Below are 20,686 nucleotides of genomic sequence, written 5' to 3'. Positions count from 1 at the left end.
GCTGCAATATACTCCGAGGGGGCTACATTTTACTGTGTGTGGGGAGGCTGCATTATACTGTGTTGGGGGGGCTGCATTATACTCTGAGGGGGGGCTACATTATACTGTGTGTGTGGGACTGCAGTATACTCAGAGGGGGGCTGCATTATACTCTATCAAGGAACATAGGGAGTGCATTATACTATATGTACTATATGGGACCTGCATTATACTGTATCAAGGACTATCTGTCAACCGTTATTCTTCCTCAGCCAGTGTATAAAAACTTGGGAACTAGCGTTGAACGACTTCAATATTGTTGCTCAAGCTCGTTTAACAGCCAGAACTCAGCGCAGGTAAATGCAACTGAAACGTTTCTGTCTGATGGTGCAAAATGTGAGCATTTTGCGTCCCACTTTAAACTTTTGTCCAGAGCCTCACTTTGTATAAAACCGGCCCGGACGATCGGCAACCATTGTGCAGACATACTATTTTAATGACCAGGACAAATGGAGGATACCTGCCTATCGTGCACTTGTCTCAGAAGGTGTGGGGTTGAAAGTCATGCGCACCGCTCAACTCCTAAAATACAACATTTCTCATAAATAGTCATGCACTGTCAGCTCCTAAAATGTCTATGATATTGGATGTATCCTGGACAAAGAAAGTGTGGTAAAGAAAGCCTGACACAGTGTTCACATATTATAGCAAAAACTCAGGTATTCTGGAAAAGTGATTCAAAAACCCCTTAAAAACAATCAACATAATGCCAGTTCTTAGTTACTTCTTTTAACCTCTTCAGGGTTCAGAAATCCAGAAGCGAATAAAAGAAGTAGCTTATGCTCATTCTTCAAGTAGCTTCAACCACAAAGCTAGTTACAGTTTTAAGCATAGAAAAAGACGCCAGCGTCGGAGTAATGGCAAAAATGACAACAATACTTCCAGCGAAGTCATTTCAGGAAAAGACCACTTTCTTTTTCATGAAGCGGCCTCCCATAGCAAAAGGGTACACATAACCTCAAAGTGAATGACAGGTTAATGTCTAGAAAAATATTCAGAATTGAGAGTCCTCAGTGGTTGATACCTTTTAATGGCTAACTGAAAAGATGGTAACACATTGCAAGCTTTCGAGACTACTCAGGTCTCTTCGTCAGGCATGACTGATACAAAATCTGAAGAATCACATATTTATGCACAACACAGCACAGAAAAAATGCAATAGATAAGAATGTCTATGCAGATTCACAGCAGCCTGATGTTGATCCTTAAGACAGAGTTCCTTAATGGTTAGTGGGGACCATCAATGTTCATGCGGATCACCAATTTTTCTCTGGGGAATATATCGACAATATCAAGTACATATAATATGTTTATATAGGCACAACTGAAGTCCCTAGACCAATATGCGGATTGTTAGTTTGTTTACTGTAAGTGATATCTGTAATTTGTATGTAATCCCTTCTCATGTACAGCACCATGGAATCAATGGTGCTATATAAATAAATAATAATAATAATTACTGATATAAAAAAAAATCCTCCAAAGTTGAATGCACGTGCCAACGTTGCATAACAAAAGTAATCACGCGTTACTTACTTGTGTAAACTCCGTTAAAAACTTTTTGCAGAGGACACTCACATCCGTAAACAACATTTTTATATCAGGATCAGTCTGTGGGGATAAAAAGAGGCATTCTGGAGCAGCTATAAAACTGATTCCATGCACAATAATGTCTCATTCAGACATCAGTGATTTTTCTTGAACATAAAAAAACTGAATGATTTTCATCAGTATCGTTCTTACCATCAGTTTTTCTTGTAAGCAAAAAATACTGGTGGGAGTTTTCTCAAATTTAACAGTGAGGGGAGGGGGTGTGGCGCTGCTGTGGAGCTAGGAGGACGCGCTCAGATAGAGATCCCTGGATCCTGAACACAATCCTGAGCTATATAACCCTGAGCGATCTTTAAAGGGAACCTGTCACCCCCCCAGGCGTTTTGAAGTAAAAGAGCCACCTTGTGCAGAACTAATGCTGCATTCTGTCAAGGTGGCTCTTTTATTTGGCGTCCCTTCCACCGCAGAATGAAGCGTTTTTAAAATTTGTCACTCATACCTGAAGTTTGCCGGGGGGCAAGTCTTTCTCCCCCAGACACTGACGCCTCACATCCATCGGTCATTTCCTCCTTTCCTTTTGGCACCGCCTCCTCAGCGTTTCTTTTTTTTTTCCTAGCGCCTGCGCAGTAATATTGTTTCTTGGGCATGCGCAGTTAGTGCTGCCCATCCACTGACATCACATGATGTCTTGCTTATCACGCCTGCGGGGCCGCGCATCCATGCAGGCGTGATAAGGAAGACATCATGTGATGTCAGTAGAAGGGCAGCGTAAACTTCAGGTATGAGTGACAAATTTCAGGTATGAGTGACAAATTTTAAAAACGCTTCTTTCTGCAGTGGAAGGGACGCCAAATAAAAGAGCCACCTCGACAGAATGCAGCATTAGTGCCGCACAAGGTGGCTCTTTTACTTAAAAATGCCTGGGGGGAGACAGGTTCCCTTTAACTTCGGGCAACGTAATTCCCTGGACCCTGGAAGCCCTCCGATACCTGAGGGAGTGCAGTGCATGGCTCCAGTAAGTGGGGCTTCGAGGAGACACTGGCGAATCAGCGGCGGCCATCTTACACTGTGCGCTCCAACAGGAATGAGGCACGGAGCTGTGGATCCCGATTCCTAGGGAAGCCGCTGGAGCAGCGCGACTTTATCCCAGAGGTATAGAAGAGGGAGGCGCGGTGAGAGCTCTGAAAAATGAGCCCCGCACTCCCTCATTGACAATATAGCTGGCCCGTAGGCTCCTGCCATTTTATGGGATCTCTGTTCTCTTACCGCTGCCCCTGCAGGCGCTGTGAGACATTACCTCATCTTGCTGCACAGGACCTGGACAATAACCTTAAGTCTGCCGCAATAATCAGCATTTCACCCTATTATCTACTTGCACTTCCCCCGTATTATTGAGTTAAAACAAGTACCTATATTCTTTTGTGGCAGTGCTTTTGCTTCTGGAATCGGAGGAAGGGGGACTTTATAATTGTACAGTGCATTGCGAAAGTATTTGGGTCCCTGGAACTTTTCAACCGTTTCCCACATATGCTTCAAACATAAAGATACCAAATGGAAATTTTTGGTGAAGAATCAACAACAAGTGGAATACAATTGTGAAGTTGAACGAAATTTATTGGTTATTTTAAATTTTTGTGGAAAGTTAAAAACTGAAAAGTGGGGCATGCAATATTATTCGGCCCCTTTAACTTAATACTTTGTTGCGCTACCTTTTGCTGCGATTACAGCTGCAAGTCGCTTGGGGTATGTCTCTATCAGTTTTGTACATCGAGAGACTGAAATTCTTGCCCATTCTTCCTTGGCAAACAGCTCGAGCTCAGTGAGGTTTGGTGGAGATCATTCGTGAACAGCAGTTTTCAGCTCTTCCCACAGATTCTCGATTGGATTCAGGTCTGGACTTTGACTTGGCCATTCTAACACCTGGATACGTTTATTTGTGAACCATTCCATTGTAGATTTTGCTTTATGTTTGGGATCATTGTCTTGTTGGAAGACAAATCTCCGTCCCAGTCTCAGGGCTTTTGCAGACTCCAACAAGTTTTCTTCAAGAATGGTCCTGTATTTGGCTCCATCCATCTTCCCATCGATTTTAAACATCTTCCCTGTCCCTGCTGAAGAAAAGCAGCCCCCAACCATGATGCTCCCACCACGTTTGACAGTGAGGATGATGTGTCAAGAGACCTGCGGTTTATCTGCAGATTTTCTGCGGTTTAGTCTGCAGGTTTCCCCTGCGGTTTGATACCTGCCATGGAGCAGGTGCCAAACCGCAGCGGAATCCACACAAAGAATTGACATGCTGCGGATTTGAAACTGCAGCAAATCCACGCAGAAAATTCCACACCGTGTGCACTGCGGATTTCATTTTCCATTGATTATAATGGTACTGTACACCGCAGCAGAAACTGCTGCGGATCCACAGGACCAAATCCGCTGCAGATCCGCAGCAGAATCCGCAGCGTATGCACACACCCTGAAGGTGTACCTGAGGGGTTGCCTATCATCTACAATCTCCTATATTAAACGAGTGACCTCAAAGGAGGGTAATGAAATGGAACAGCGTTTGAAGGATTCAGAAGCAGCTTATATACAGTATCTAACCAGACTAACGAGAATAGAATTGCATGGTTGACTTCCCATAGGTTGTATTCCCAATATATGGACACCAAATCTAAACATAAACTTTTTTTACCCGTCAGTCCTATTTTGAGCTGGGGAACCAGTCAAGGAAATTTTTGGCCTTTTTGGTGCGTCAGCTCAACACATCTAATACTATACTTCAAATTCAGAAACCAGATAACTCAATAGCGACCTCAACTGAGGATATACTCCACTGCTTCTATGACTATTATAAAACATTATATACCTCAAGAAGCGGTTATGATGTTCTAGAGTGCCTGAGCTATTTATCGGACATAGAATTCCCCACACTAGACCCTACTCAGCAGGCCCTTTTGGACGCTGATTTTACTATAGAAGAAATAGAGGGTGCTATGATGGATATGGCCTCCGGGAAGGCTCCTGGACCGGATGGGTTTCCTATTGAGCTGTACAGAAAATATAGGGATATATTAGCACCACTTCTTTTAAAAGTGTTTCAGGGGATATGGAGGGGGGAATATATGCCTGACTTCTTTTATGAAGCTAATATAATTATACTTAAGAAAGAAGGGAAAGACCGCCTTGAATGTGGATCATACCGGCCCATATCACTGGTAAATGTAGATTATAAAATTTTTACTAAGGTCCTGGCCAACAGGCTAAACTCGGTAATACTGGACCTTATACACCCTGAGCAGACTGCCTTTATGCCTGGTAAGAGCACTTCTATCAATATCAGACGGGTTCAGGTGGTGGTTCAATACAGTTCTTTGGTACCAGACAATAACTGGGCTTTGGCATCGTTGGACGCGGCCAAGGCGTTTGATTCTCTTGAATGGCCCTTTTTATTTGCATGCTTACGGTGTAACAACCCTGCTGGCATCACTGCATGGCCTTCCATCCCCCGCACACCAACTTACTCACTGCTCCAGGTCATGCTGTGATTTCTGTCTGCTGCCTGCCCCATGCTCTGTGTCTCTTGCTTCCTGTCTGCTCTCTGCATGCTTCCTGGCTGTGCGCATGGGGGGGGGTGCCGGCACTCTCTGGATCTTATGGAATCAGAGTACACCTGCCTAATGTGCTCCCGGGCCAATCATCAAGAGGTCTCTGGTATTTAGGGCAGCTCCACCCAGTGGACCCTGCCTGTGCAATGTCCTAACTCAGTTAGGCCGGGGTCACACTAACTGACGCAAAATACGGTCCGTATTTTACATGCGTAATACGGATGAATGACCCCTAAATAGTGCTCCGTATGTCATCCGTAAGCAAGGTGTGGTCGCGTATTTTGCGCATGTCAGCATTCGTATGTAATCCGTATGCCGAGATTTTCTCGCCGGCTTGCAAAATGGACATATAATGGAGCCCTATGACAGGGTTTCTAACAGAAACGAAAGAATAGATATAGACACATAGATTGCATATATATACACTCACTGGCCACTTTATTAGGTACACCTGTCCAACTGTGTGTTAAGACTTAATTTCTAATCAGCCAATCACATGGCGCCAACTCAGTGCATTTAGGCATGTAGACATGGTCAAGACAATCTCCTGCAGTTCAAACCGAGCATCAGTATGGGGAAGAAAGGTGATTTGAGTGCCTTTGAACGTGGCATGATTGTTGGTGCCAGAAGGGCTGGTCTGAGTATTTCAGAAACTGCTGATCTACTGGGATTTTCACGCACAACCATCTCTAGGGTTTACAGAGAATGGTCCGAAAAAGAAAAAAAATCCAGTGAGCGGCAGTTCTGTGGCCGGAAATGCCATGTTGATGCCAGAGGTCAGAGGAGAATGGGCATACTGGTTCGAGCTGATAGAAAGGCAACAGTGACTCAAATTGCCACCCGTTACAACCAAGGTAGGCAGAAGAGCATCTCTGAACGCACAGTGCGTCGAACTTTGAGGCAGATGGGCTACAGCAGCAGAAGACCACACTGGGTACCACTCCTCTCAGCTAAGAACAGGAAACTGAGGCTACAATTTGCACAAGCTCATCGAAATTGGACAGTAGAAGATTGGAAAAACGTTGCCTGGTCTGATGAGTCTCGATTTCTGCTGCGACATTCGGATGGTAGGGTCAGAATTTGGCGTAAACAACATGAAAGCATGGATCCATCCAGCCTTGTATCAACGGTTCAGGCTGGTGGTGGTGGTGTCATGGTGTGGGGAATTTTTTCTTGGCACTCTTTGGGCCCCTTGGTACCAATTGAGCATCGTTGCAACGCCACAGCCTACCTGAGTATTGTTGCTGACCATGTCCATCCCTTTATGACCACAATGTACCCAACATCTGATGGCTACTTTCAGCAGGATAATGCGCCATGTCATAAAGCTCGAATCATCTCAGATTGGTTTCTTGACCATGACAATGAGTTCACTGTACTCAAATGGCCTCCTCAGTCACCAGATCTCAATCCAATAGAGCATCTTTGGGATGTGGTGGAACGGGAGATTCGCATCAGGGATGTGCAGCCGACAAATCTGCGCCAACTGTGTGATGCCATCATGTCAATATGGTCCAAAATCTCTGAGGAATGCTTCCAGCACCTTGTTGAATCTCTGCCACGAAGAATTGAGGCAGTTCTGAAGGCAAAAGGGGGTCCAACCCGTTACTAGCATGGTGTACCTAATAAAGTGGCCAGTGAGTGTGTATATATATATATATATATACAGTGGGGCAAAAAAGTATTTAGTCAGTCAGCAATAGTGCAAGTTCCACCACTTAAAAAGATGAGAGGCGTCTGTAATTTACATCATAGGTAGACCTCAACCATGGGAGACAAACTGAGAAAAAAAAATCCAGAAAATCACATTGTCTGTTTTTTTTTCATTTTATTTGCATATTATGGTGGAAAATAAGTATTTGGTCAGAAACAAAATTTCATCTCAATACTTTGTGATATATCCTTTGTTGGCAATGACAGAGGTCAAACGTTTTCTGTAAGTCTTCACAAGGTTGCCACACACTGTTGTTGGTATGTTGGCCCATTCCTCCATGCAGATCTCCTCTAGAGCAGTGATGTTTTTGGCTTTTCGCTTGGCAACACGGACTTTCAACTCCCTCCAAAGGTTTTCTATAGGGTTGAGATCTGGAGACTGGCTAGGCCACTCCAGGACCTTGAAATGCTTCTTACGAAGCCACTCCTTCGTTGCCCTGGCGGTGTGCTTTGGATCATTGTCATGTTGAAAGACCCAGCCACGTTTCATCATCAATGCCCTTGCTGATGGAAGGAGGTTTGCACTCAAAATCTCACGATACATGGCCCCATTCATTCTTTCATGTACCCGGATCAGTCGTCCTGGCCCCTTTGCAGAGAAACAGCCCCAAAGCATGATGTTTCCACCACCATGCTTTACAGTAGGTATGGTGTTTGATGGATGCAACTCAGTATTCTTTTTCCTCCAAACACGACAAGTTGTGTTTCTACCAAACAGTTCCAGTTTGGTTTCATCAGACCATAGGACATTCTCCCAAAACTCCCCTGGTTCATCCAAATGCTCTCTAGCAAACTTCAGACGGGCCCGGACATGTACAGGCTTAAGCAGTGGGACACGTCTGGCACTGCAGGATCTGAGTCCATGGTGGCGTAGTGTGTTACTTATGGTAGGCCTTGTTACATTGGTCCCAGCTCTCTGCAGTTCATTCACTAGGTCCCCCCGCGTGGTTCTGGGATTTTTGCTCACCGTTCTTGTGATCATTCTGACCCCACGGGGTGGGATTTTGCGTGGAGCACCAGATCGAGGGAGATTATCAGTGGTCTTGTATGTCTTCCATTTTCTAATTATTGCTCCCACAGTTGATTTATTCACTCCAAGCTGGTTGGCTATTGCAGATTCAGTCTTCCCAGCCTGGTGCAGGGCTACAATTTTGTTTCTGGTGTCCTTTGACAGCTCTTTGGTCTTCACCATAGTGGAGTTTGGAGTCAGACTGTTTGAGGGTGTGCACAGGTGTCTTTTCATGCTGATAACAAGTTTAAACAGGTGCCATTACTACAGGTAATGAGTGGAGGAAAGAGGAGACTCTTAAAGAAGAAGTTACAGGTCTGTGAGAGCCAGAAATCTTGATTGCTTGTTTCTGACCAAATACTTATTTTCCACCATAATATGCAAATAAAATGAAAAAAAACAGACAATGTGATTTTCTGGATTTTTTTTTCTCAGTTTGTCTCCCATAGTTGAGGTCTACCTATGATGTAAATTACAGACGCCTTTCATCTTTTTAAGTGGTGGAACTTGCACTATTGCTGACTGACTAAATACTTTTTTGCCCCACTGTATATACAGTATATACACACAAGTCATTGAGACTAACATATATATATCTATATTTCATAGAGTTCTTCATAGCAGAATAGCCGCTAATTCAATTGTCGGCTTCTGTCAAATCATTCCCCAACCCGACATGAAATGACACATGGTTTACATACAGTAAACCATTTCATTTAATGTTTTTTTTATATGTCCCTGACTAATAATTAGATGAGGGTTTGTGTGCAAAATTTGGGAGGTGTAGGCGTTATTTTAAGGGGTTAATTCGTTGTTAAAAAATGCGTGGGCTTCCGCTGTAATTTGTCAACCAGAGAGGTTAAGCAGGTGAGTGAGGGCAGGTTTTAATAGCCATGAAAGGGACCATTGTTTTTGGCCCCCCACCCCGGCTACAAAAATCTGCCCCCAGACACCCCAGAAATGGCGCATCTATAAGATGTGCCAATTCTGGCATTTATCCTCTCTATTCCCATTGCCCTGTAGCGGTGGCGAATGGGTTAATATAACAAAAGGTTAATGTCACCATTCGAATGTAAGGTGACATTAAGCCGATTAATAATGGAGAGGTGTCAATAAGACACCGATCCATTATTAACCCTATACTAAGAAAGGGTTAAAAACCACACACAGACATTAATTAAAAAGTCATTTAATGAAATAAATACCAAGTTTTTGACAAATTTTTATTAGTCTGGGAATCCCAAAAAAAACATGACCTGCAAAAAAAAAAAACATAAAAAATCACCAATATCCTTACCTCTCCGCCGTTCAGTCATGTCCCACGCTGCAATCCATCAGAAGGGGTTAAATAGTTTACAATGAGGACCGGTGCTAAAGCGAACAGCCCCACTGTAAAATACTACTAAATGAATTGATTCAGCTCTGTGCAGCCTCAATGGCTTCCTGTAGATGATCTAATTACCGTGGAAAAGTTTCTGACTTTTTTCCCACGGTCATTAGTTTATTCACAGATCAGCCGGGGGACTCCCGCTGACGTCACTGAGATGCTCCATTTCTGGGATGTCTGGGGGCAGATTTTTGTAGCCAGAGGGGAGGGCCAAAAACAATGGTCCCTTTCATGGCTATTAAAATCTGCCCTCACTCACCTGCTTAACCTCTCTGGTTGACAAATTACAGCGGAAGCCCACGCATTTTTTAACAACGAATTAACCCATTAAAATAACACCTACACCTCCCAAATTTTGCACACAAACCCTCATCTAATTATTAGTCAGGGACATATAAAAAAACATGAAATGAAATGGTTTACTGTATGTAAACCATGTGTCATTTCATATCGGGTTGGGGAATGATTTGACAGAAGCCGGCAATTGAATTAGCGGCTATTCTGCTATAAAGAACTCTATGAAAAAAAAAATATATATATATATATGTGTCTCAATGACATGTACTGTATATATACACATATGTATTCTATGTGTATACATCTATTCTTTCGTTTCTTTATTAAACCTGTCAGTGTGAGTTTACTGTATAGCGCACTGAATTGCTGGATTTTTGTAAAAGACACTGGGTGCGTATTTCTCGCAAATCACATGTGTGGTCCATGTGTAATGCGCATTTTTAGTGCACCCATAGACTTTCACTGGCGTACTACGGGCGTAGTACGCTGACAATCGCAGCATGCTGCGATTGGCACGGACCATAGAATACGGACGAGTAATATACGGCTGTTGGGAGCTGCCCCATAGAGAATCATTTGTCCGTGTGTAATGCGTACTTTTAACGCCTCTCAATCGTCTGTATTCCTCTCTAGTGTGACCCTGGCCTTAGTGTCTTGCTGCTGAGTTGCCAGCTCCAGCTCTGTGTTTTGCCTTCTCTGAAGGCTTCTTAGCTTTGCCTTGTACCTGTCTGTCCACCCTCTAGGAGGCAGAATATCCTAGTCTCTGTGTCTTTGTTCCTACCTTGCCTTGTACCTCTCCGTCCGCCCTCCAGGAGGCAGAATATCCTGGTCTCTGTGCTATTGCTCCTGACCTTGTCTCATACTTGTCCTTGCCGCCCTCCAGGAGGCAGAATATCCTGGTCCCTATGTCTTTGTTCCTGTACCATGTCTCATGTCTCATGTCTTGCTGACAACTTTATCTTCCAAAAGGCAGGGGAGAAAACAAGGGGAACTGCTACCTTGGATCTAATCCTTATAAACAGGGAGGAAATGGTTGAGGAGGTAAAAGTGGCTGGGACCCTAGGAGGTAGCGACCATGCTATTTTAGAATTTTGGATAACTAGAGGCGGAAGACCTGTGAAGACTCAGACGTCAAGGTTAGATTTCAGAAAGGCAGATTTTAAGGGATTCAGAAAGATAATTGGAGGGATCCAATGGCTGGATATCCTTAAAGACAAAAATGTCCAGGAAGGATGGGAAATCTTGAAAAATGAAATTCTCAAAGCACAGTTGTTAACAATTCCGAAAAGAGGGAAGAATAGGAAGCATTTAAGGAAACCAGGATGGGTGAACACAGAACTTAAGCACATGCTAAAAAGGAAGAAAAAAATGTTTATAAAATGGAAAGAGGGAGGCATATCTAAAGAAGAATATAATGCTGTCTGCAGAATCTGCAGGGCACAAATCAGATTAGCTAAAGCTGAAAATGAATTGAGGCTTGCAAGAGATGTCAAAAGCAATAATAAAGGATTTTGGGGATATGTCAAAAGTAAAAGAAAAGTCAAAGATGCTATAGGATTTTTACAGGATGAAAATGATGAAATGGTAAGACAGGATGTTGAGAAGGCTGAACTTTTAAATTTCTATTTTGCATCTGTTTTCTCTCAGAAAGGAAATGTAACACCAACTGTTATTCACTGTCCTATTCAGGGAATAGAAGAATCCAGGATATCTATAAACAGAAAGATAGTGAGGAAACACTTAGCTAACCTAAATGAATTCAAGTCTCCAGGTCCAGATGAATTACACCCCAGAGTACTGAAGGAGATAGCAGAAGAAATTTCTGAACCACTCTCCATAATCTTTGAAAATTCTTGGAGAACAGGAGAAGTGCCAGAAGACTGGAGAAGAGCAAATGTTGTTCCTATCTTCAAAAAGAAGAAGAAGGTGGACCCAGGCAACTATAGGCCGGTGAGTCTGACTTCTATACCAGGAAAGATCTTTGAACAAATTATTAAACAACATGTAAGTCAATACCTGGATAAGAATGAAGTGATCAAACAGAGTCAGCATGGGTTTGTAACTAATAAGTCATGTCAGACTAACTTAATTTCCTTCTATGACGGTATCACTGATTGGGTGGATCAAGGAAATGCTGTAGATATAGTATATCTTGACTTCAGCAAAGCATTTGACAAAGTCTCTCATACAATCCTTATTGAAAAAATGACTAAGTATGGAATGGACAAGGCAACTGTTAGGTGGATTCATAGCTGGCTTAGTGATCGGACCCAAAGAGTGGTCGTAAATGGCTGCACATCCAGTTGGAAGAATGTCTCAAGTGGGGTACCACAGGGCTCTGTCCTGGGCCCTGTATTGTTCAACATCTTTATCAACGATTTAGATGAAGGAATTGAGGGTAAACTGATTAAATTTGCTGATGACACAAAGCTAGGAGGGATAGCTAATACTAGAGAAGAGAGAGAGAGGATTCAAAAAGATTTAAATAAACTGGAGAAGTGGGCAGTAACTAACAGAATGGTTTTTAACAGGGAGAAATGCAAAGTACTACATCTAGGCAATAAAAATGAAAAAAGCATATATAGAATGGGAGGAATAGGGCTAAGTGACAGCACATGTGAAAAAGACTTGGGTATACTAATAGATCACAGACTGAATATGAGTCAACAGTGTGATGCAGCAGCAAAAAAGGCAAATGCAGTTCTAGGATGTATTAACAGAAGCATACAGTCTAGATCACGTGAAGTCATTATTTCCCTCTACTCCTCTTTGGTCAGACCTCATCTGGAATATTGTGTCCAGTTTTGGGCACCACATTTTAAAAAAGACATCAACAAACTGGAGCAAGTTCAGAAAAGAGCGACCAGAATGGTGACCGGTCTGCAAACCCTGTCTTATGAGGAAAGGTTGCAGGATTTGGGAATGTTTAGTTTGCAAAAGAGAAGACTGAGAGGAGAATTAATTGCTGTCTACAAATATCTAAAGGGCTGTCACATTGTAGAAGGATCAACTTTATTCTCATTTGCACAAGGAAAGACTAGAAGCAATGGGATGAAACTGAATGGGAGGAGACACAGATTAGATATTAGAAAAAACTTTTTGACAGTTAGAGTGATCAATGAGTGGAACAGGCTGCCACGAGAAGTGGTGAGTTCTCCTTCAATGGAAGTCTTCAAACAGAGGCTGGACAGACATCTGACTGGGATGATTTAGCGAATCCTGCTTTGAGCAGGGGGTTGGACCAGATGGCCCAGGAGGTCCCTTCCAACTCTACGATTCTATGATTCTATGATTCATACCATTAACTTGTGTGAACTCAGTCCTACCTCTGTCTCTTGGTCTCCTCGTCTGTGGCTACTTTCCCTGCTGTGTCTTTCCTTGTGTCCTCTCTGTCTGCTTGTGCTCCGCACTCTTGCGGCTCTGCCTGCTCCGTACTCTTGAGGTTGTGCTTTGTTCTGGTTCTGCTGCTGCAGAACCTCTTGCTGCTCTACAGCTCTTCTCCGCAGTCTTACGGTTCTCCTCCTGTGTGAACAGGTCTCTACCTGTTCCTTCATACACCATTCCTTCCTACCAGTACTAGTGTCTGCATTTGCTGTGTGAACAGGTCTCTACCTGTTCCTCCATACACCATTCCTTCCTATCAGTACCACTGCCTGCACCCCCTGTGTGAACAGGACCCTACCTATTCCACACACTCCTTCCTTCCCATGTCCTTTTGCCTTTTCAGTTGGTCCCTGCCCGTGTCTCAGCCGTGCCTGCCTGCCTTGTCTCAGCCGTGCCTGTCATGTCTCAGCTGTGCCCGCCTGCCAGTTTCTCAGCTGTGCCCGCCGTGCTCATCTGTCCGTCTGCTACTCGTGCCTGTCGCCCATACCGTCTCGCCAAGTGGGATCAGCAGCCACAGCCAGACACCACCCTGGAGTGGCACCTGCCTGCTGCACAAGCCTGACCTAACCATCAGAGGCTCCAGTGAAAACCAAGGCAGCTGTCTTAGTCACGCCCCTTCCAGGGTAGTCTGATTTGTGGCACAGTGGGGCCACAACCCCCTGGCTCACGCCCACCAGTCAAGGCGTGAGCGTGACATATGGAGGTATGGTTTTGGTGAAAAATTTCAGAGGTGGATCAGTGTAATATATGCAAAATCCAAAGCTCGTATAATTATAAATAATTCTGTGTCTGTACCATTTTCTCTGTCTAGAGGGACACAACAGGGGTGCCCTCTTTCACCAGCCCTTTTTGCCCTTGCGATTGAGGCGTTAGCAATACGTGTAAGGTCTTCTCCAAATATTAAGTGTATTAACATAGCAGGTCGTCTAGATACTATCGGCTTATATGCCGATGATATGGTGATATTCATGTATAAAACAGAGGAGACGCTACCATATGTGATCACTACCATTGAAAAATTCAGTAAATATTCAGGATTATATATTAACTGAGAAAAATCCACCTTGTTGCTCCTCTCTTGCAGCTCAGGGACCCACCTCGACGCCCTATCTTTGTTGCCTATAGTGTCCCATTTCAAATATTTAGGAATTAACATACCGAAAAATAGTAAACACGATCTACAACTCAACATCCTTCCACTATTGGATTTAGTCAAGCTTAAATTTGCATCTTGGGGTAAACTTCCGTTGTCTGTCGCCGGCCGTATAAATTTAATCAAGATGATTTTACTTCCTAAATTCAAACAAAGCACGGTGCTGATCCCTAAATCCTTCTTTACGAATTTAAATTCTCTAATCACGACTTTTATATGGGGGAAAACCAGACCCAAGCTTAAACTATCTACCTTACAAAGGCCCAAGCAGATGGGTGGGGCAGCACTGACAGATTTCTATTTATACTACCTGGCCGGGCCAGGCTCTGAGGAGATGGATGCCTGATAGATACTTATCTAACCCTGCAAGTCATTTGACCCATGCTGCAAGAGTTGACTGTTGGGTTTTCTAGAAGCAGATAAACTTGGTGTCCCTCGGTTACTACCTTTACTTCGATTAGCGAGGTCAGTTTGGAGACAAATTAAAAAGGTAGTCCACTTTGGGGATATTATAGCTGAAATGCCACTGTGTGATAACATTTATGTGTTATTAAACCACTCGTCCTCCGAATTCTGGACTTTACATGGGGTCTCCTCGGTCAGGGACTTATATGAACAGGGTGTCCTAATGTTCTTCGAACAAATTCAATCTAAACACAACATTCCGAGGTCTCAATTTCTCTGTTACCTTCAGCTTAGATCAGCTTTCCAGTCACAATTACGCTGTATGGGAAGGCCCCAGGCTATCTCGTCCTTCCCTTTAATAGGCATCCTTAAGTCACAAGGACCCCAGGGTCTAATCTCTGCCCTATACACGTATATGCTATCTGTGGGAACTGGCTCTGCAATAGTGGCAAACTGTCACGTCGCCGTCAGACTCGGGGCCCGCTGTTCCGCCCTCAGCCACTAGGAGGCGACGGACTGTCACGCCGCCCTCGGGCTCGGGGCCTGCTGTCCAGGCCTCGGCCACCAGGAGACGCCGGACTGAAATGTCGTCGTCAATCTCGGGGCCTGCTGTTCCGCCCTCAACCACTAGGAGGCGCCGTGGCTCGCGCCTGAGTGAGGGCGGCAACAATGAAAGGGCTTCTGCGCAGGCGTCTACTGGACGCAGACTCCGCTCCTGTCAGTCATGAAGGGGCTGGTGCATCATCATCAGGTCTGGTCCTGGGGGCGGTCCTGATGACATCACCAGCCCGGGAGCCTGTGAGGGACGACCTGATCCCTCAAATACCTTGGGACTGGGCTTGCAAGCCGCCGGATATATTCTTGGTTCCCCTACGTGTTACTTGTGATTGCCTATCGTTAACTCCGACCTCAGCCTGAACTTCTGACTACTCTGTTGCCTGCCGTTTTTGTGCCTTGCATTTCTCCTGATTACTGACGCTGACCTTGGCCTGGATTCCTGACCCCCTCTACTGCCTGACGATTTTGTACCTCCGCTACTCTCCCGGTTTTTGACCTCTGCCTGGACTCTCGACTCTGCCTCTGCCTGCCGTTTCTGTACCTCCACTGCTCGCCTGGTTTCCGACTCCATTTTTGGCTCCCTTCCTGCTTTTCTATTGCGACCGTTCTGCTCTGGCACTCTGCTCCTGTTCAGACAGCGCTTCCTGGGCTCTGCAGTAAATCCAGATCCCTGTATAGGGGTAAAGGGTGTCGGTGCTACTCGGGGCGCTGTCTGTCTGCAGCCCAGACTTGCAGACGGACGCGACACAATCAGGAGGAAGAGGGAAGATCTTAATCTTGGTGTTCAGGATGAGGATTGGGAGGAGGTTCTTGAATCTCCAATTAAAGTATCCCCATCAATTAACAATAGAGTGACTCAATTATACATAATACACTAATCGTATTTAAGTCCGTCACAACTCTTCAAAATGGGTCGATTTCAATCTTCAGAATGCTTGAGATGTCATTCATTGGAAGCAGACTTTGTTCACATGATATGGAGTTGCCCTATTATCCTTTCATACTGGAGTGAGGTAACATTGTTGTTGACATCCTTAGTACGGATCTCGGTCCCCCTTAACCCACTAGTCTGTTTGTTCGAGGTGATGGACAAGGAGATGTGTGGACTCTATGATTTTCTTACGTGAGACACTCTTTCTAGCTAGAAAGTGTTAGCACTACGTTGGATGGGTGGGGTACGTCCCTCTCTTAGAGCCTGGATTGAATTAGTAAATACAGTTATACCATACGAGCGAACACTATATCAGAACAGGGGTTGCTTGGGGAAATTTGACAAGATCTGGGACAGGTGGAACTCTTCTCATCTTACTATACTGATGCGTAGTGGTCCACACTACCACCGTGACATCATGATAAAATACAATGAATCACTCTATGGCATCACATGGTTACTAACATTACATTATACAACTATGCTTGGCAGAGTGTTAGTAGTAGTTTAATAAGGCATGTAGTGTTGTTTAGGGTGTATGTTGCCGGATGGTTATAAGGTTAAATAATGTTCCAATCATTTGATACTTGGTTTATTGCCCATACAGCAATACATGGACCTATGTAACTTAAATTATATTGATAATCTACTGGGCAAATTTGCTGTTCCACTATAATTGTTTGGATAATAGCATGTGTATTCATCTAGCTATATGCCTATGTATATATGTTTTGTGGTTAATAAACGAATTTAATAAAAAAAAACAGTGAGTGGGAAAACAAACATCACACAGATGGCAACTGAGTCCTGTGAGATTATTTTCATGAATCTATAGACTTGCATTACTGAATGATTTGTGACTTGGATCAAAATCAGACATGTCTCCATGTGTGCTACAGACCACTCGGTCTGCAAAAATAAATGATCGTCGATGCCTACATCCATGATATTTTCATTACTCACAAACTTTCCTTCCTCGCCATCACCGAAACCTGGCTCACCCCCTCTGACACAGCCTCTCCTGCTGCACTCTCGTATGGTGGATTCCACCTTTCCCCACACCCCGCCCTAGCAGCAAGCATGGCAGAGGAGTTGTTTTTTCCTATCAGATAACTGTTCCTTCACCCAAATCCCACTGTCACCCTCTATTACCCTCCTTTCCTTTGAGGTGCACTCTGTGCGCATCTATTCCTCCTCCAACCGGCTGTCATTTACCAACCCCCAGGGCCAGCCACCACCTTCTTCGACCACTTCACCACCTGACTACTTCATTTCCTTTCCGCTGACATCCCCACTATCATCATGGGCGACTTCAACATCCCCATTGATAATTCCCTCTCAGCTGCCACTAAACTTCTATCTCTCACTTCCTCCTTCGGCCTCAATCAATGGTCTTCTGCAGCCACTCACAAAGATGGCCACACATTGGACCTCATCTTCACCTGCCTCTGCTCCCTATCTAACCTCTGTATTTCACCTCTACCTCTTTCTGACCACAACCTACTTACATTCTCTTTCCTCTCCACTCCTTGTCCACAATCCCCACTCCACAAACTCGCACACCCTTGTATAAATCTTAAACATCTCAATCTACACTCACTACCTGAATTCCTCCTCCCTCTTACAGATATAAGTTCCCTACACACTGTGGATGCCGCTGCCGCTCTATATAACACCACAAAAACTGTAGCTTTGGAATTGGTGGCCCTTCTCACACATACCAAAGCTCGCAAAATCATCAGACAGCCCTGGCTCACCAGCCTGACCAAAGAACTGAGACAGGCTACCAGTGTTGCTGAGCGGAGATGGAAAAGATCCCACTCCAACGAGCACTTCACTGCGCATTCAAACAGTCCCTCACTACTTTCAAGGTCACACTCGCTGCAGCAAAACAAACCTACTTCTCATCTCTCATATCCTCCCTGTCTCACAACCCTAAACAGTTATTCAAAACTTTCAATTCTCTCCTCCGTCCCCCAGCACCTCTTCCCTCTCCACTCATCTCAGCAGAAGACTTTGCCTCATTTTTCAAGCAGAAGACTGATGACATCAAAGACAGTTTTGGTCGACAACCCCCAGAGCCCTTTCTCCTAACTGCTCAGCCCTCCTCCTCCAAAACCAACTTGAAGATCGACTCTCCAATCTACTCTCATGACCACATCTCACCACCTGTGCACTTGACCCAATCCCATCCCACTTCATCCCAAACCTCACCACAGTCTTTATCCCAAACCTAACCCATCTCTTCAACCTATCTCTACGTTTTCCCCTCAAGCTTTAAACATGCCTCAATCACACCTATGCTCAAAAAGCCCTCTCTTGATCCATCCTCTGCGTCGATCTATCACCCCATATCACTTCTCCCCTATGCCTCAAAACTACTGGAACAACACGTCCATCTTGAACTCTCTTCCCACCTCTCTTCTTACTCCCTCTTTGACCACTTACACAATCTGGCTTCCGGCCGCATCACTCCACTGAAACTGCCCTAACTAAAGTCACCAATGACCTATTAACCGCCACAGCCTCCTCTTCGTAGACCTGTCCTCTGCCATTGACACAGTGGACAATTCCTTATTATTACAGACCCTCTCTCATCTCTTGGCATCACTTACTTGGCCCTATCTTGGATCTCTTCATACCTAACAGACTGGACATTCAGCGTCTCCCACTCGCACACCACCTCCTCACCTCGCCCCCTATCTGTCAGAGTCCAGTAAGGTTCAGTCCTAGGGCCTCTGCTCTTCTCCATCTACACCTTCGGCCTCGGATAGCTCACGGCTTTCAGTATCACCTCTATGCTGATGACACACAGACCTACATCTCTGGACCAGATATCACCCTCTCTACTAACCAGAATCCCACAATGTCTGTCTGCTATTTCATCCTTCTTCTCCACTAGATTTCTAAAACTTAATAGGGACAAAACAGAATTCATCATCTTTCGCCCCTCTCACTCGACTCCCCCCAACAGACCTACCCATTAAATAGCTGCTCAATCTCCCCAGTCCCACAAGCTCACTGCCTTGGGGTAATTTCTCCTTCAAACCACATATCCAAGCCCTTTCCACTTCCTGACGACTTCAACTCAAAAATGTTTCCCGGACCCGTACATTCCTAAACCAAGAATCTGCAAAAACCCTAGTCCATGCCCTCAACATCTCCTGCCTTGACTACGGCAACCTCCTGCTCTGTGGCCTCCCCTCTAACACTCTCGCACCCCTCCAATCTATTCTAAACTCTGCTGCCTGACTAATCCACCTGTCCCCTGGCTATTCCCCGGCCTCTCCCCTCTGTCAATCCCTGAACTGGCTCCCCATTACTCAAAGAGTCCAGTTCAAAACCCTAACCATGACATATAAAGCCTTCCACAACCTGTGTCCTCCATACATCTGTGACCTCGTCTCCCGGTATTTACCTGCACGCAACCTCCAATCCTCACAAGATCTCCTTCTCTACTCTCCTCTTATCTCCTCTTCCTACAATGGCATACAAGATTTCTCCGGCGCATCACCCCTACTCTGGAACGCTCTACCCCAACATATTAGACTCTCGCCTACCATTGAAACCTTCAAAAAGAACCTGAAGACCAAGTCTTCTGACAAGCCTGCAACCTGCAGTGACCAAATCGCTGCACGACCAGCTCTACCCATCCCTTGTAGATTGTGAGCCTTCGCGGGCAGGGTCCTCTCTCCTACTGTACCAGTTATAACCTGTATCGTTTAAGATAACTGTACTTGTTTTTATTATGTATATTCCTCCTCACATGTAGAGTGTCATGGAATAAATGGCGCTACAATAATATATAATAATAGTAACATTTCCATAGACAATAAAGGATACAAATTTTATTAATCAAAAAATGACATCTGAATGAAACCTAATTCTTCTGGCGATGACTACAGATATTCATAGTGTGATAGCTCTTACATAAAATGTGTGAAACTCCTTGCAGCACAACTGACATGCAACAGTTTTTCACCTTTTTAGTAAATCAACTTGTAACATAGAAATCTCAAGATAACAGCTGCTGCGCTACAAAATATCTTTAACTGATCTCCGCTTTACTATATAACGTAATAAAATCAGTGGCTAGCACTGCAGCCTTGCAATGCTGGGGTCCTGGGTTCAAATCCCACCAAGGACAACATCTGCAAGGAGTTTGTATGTTCTCAACGTGTTAGCGTGGGTTTCTTCCGGGTACTCCGGTTTCTTCCCACACTCCAAAGACATACTAGTAGGGAATCTAGATTGTGAGTCCCAATGGGGACAGTGATGATAATGTATGTAAAGTGTTGCGGAATAAGATAGAGCTATATAAGCAAAGTATAAAAATAAATAAATGATAAAAATAAAAATAGGCTTCATCAAATCCAGTATCCAATCTCAAGAGGAACAAAGGAGAAACAGAAAAAAAGGGTCCATTTCCTGAGGCTGGGTTGCAATTGTCTGAACTGCCCCCAGTCCAGAGGTGGGACTCGCACAGGGATACTGTGAAAATAGAGCTAGCAATCCTCCAGCATAACCATTTCTAAAAAGGTCTCTGTGCTTTATTATTTATCATGATGGAACGTTATCCTATTTTTGCTTCAAAATCTATATAGGGCTCGAAATCAAAGCTACATTACAGTCATTTGAAAGCGACCCTAGCCCATAT

General features: G+C 44.4%; 1 protein-coding gene across 9 annotated transcripts in view; it reads right to left on the bottom strand.

Annotated features, from left to right (window-relative positions):
* The window catches only part of RNF212 (ring finger protein 212), a 146,593-nt gene that overhangs the window by 59,858 nt on the left and 66,049 nt on the right, over window positions 1-20,686 (bottom strand). For all 9 annotated transcript variants that reach the window (XM_073568796.1, XM_073568797.1, XM_073568798.1 and 6 more), the window contains one exon: window positions 1,576-1,650. In XM_073568796.1, the coding sequence (XP_073424897.1) occupies window positions 1,576-1,650 (75 nt within the window). The remainder of the gene's footprint in view (window positions 1-1,575; window positions 1,651-20,686) is intronic.

The sequence above is a fragment of the Dendrobates tinctorius genome, unplaced genomic scaffold (assembly GCF_039654945.1).
Source record: "Dendrobates tinctorius isolate UK_male_01 unplaced genomic scaffold, ASM3965494v1 ptg000022l, whole genome shotgun sequence".
Lineage (NCBI taxonomy): Eukaryota > Metazoa > Chordata > Amphibia > Anura > Dendrobatidae > Dendrobates > Dendrobates tinctorius.
The sequence above is the reverse complement of the archived record's forward strand: the minus strand, read 5'-3'. Positions and strand labels throughout refer to the sequence as shown.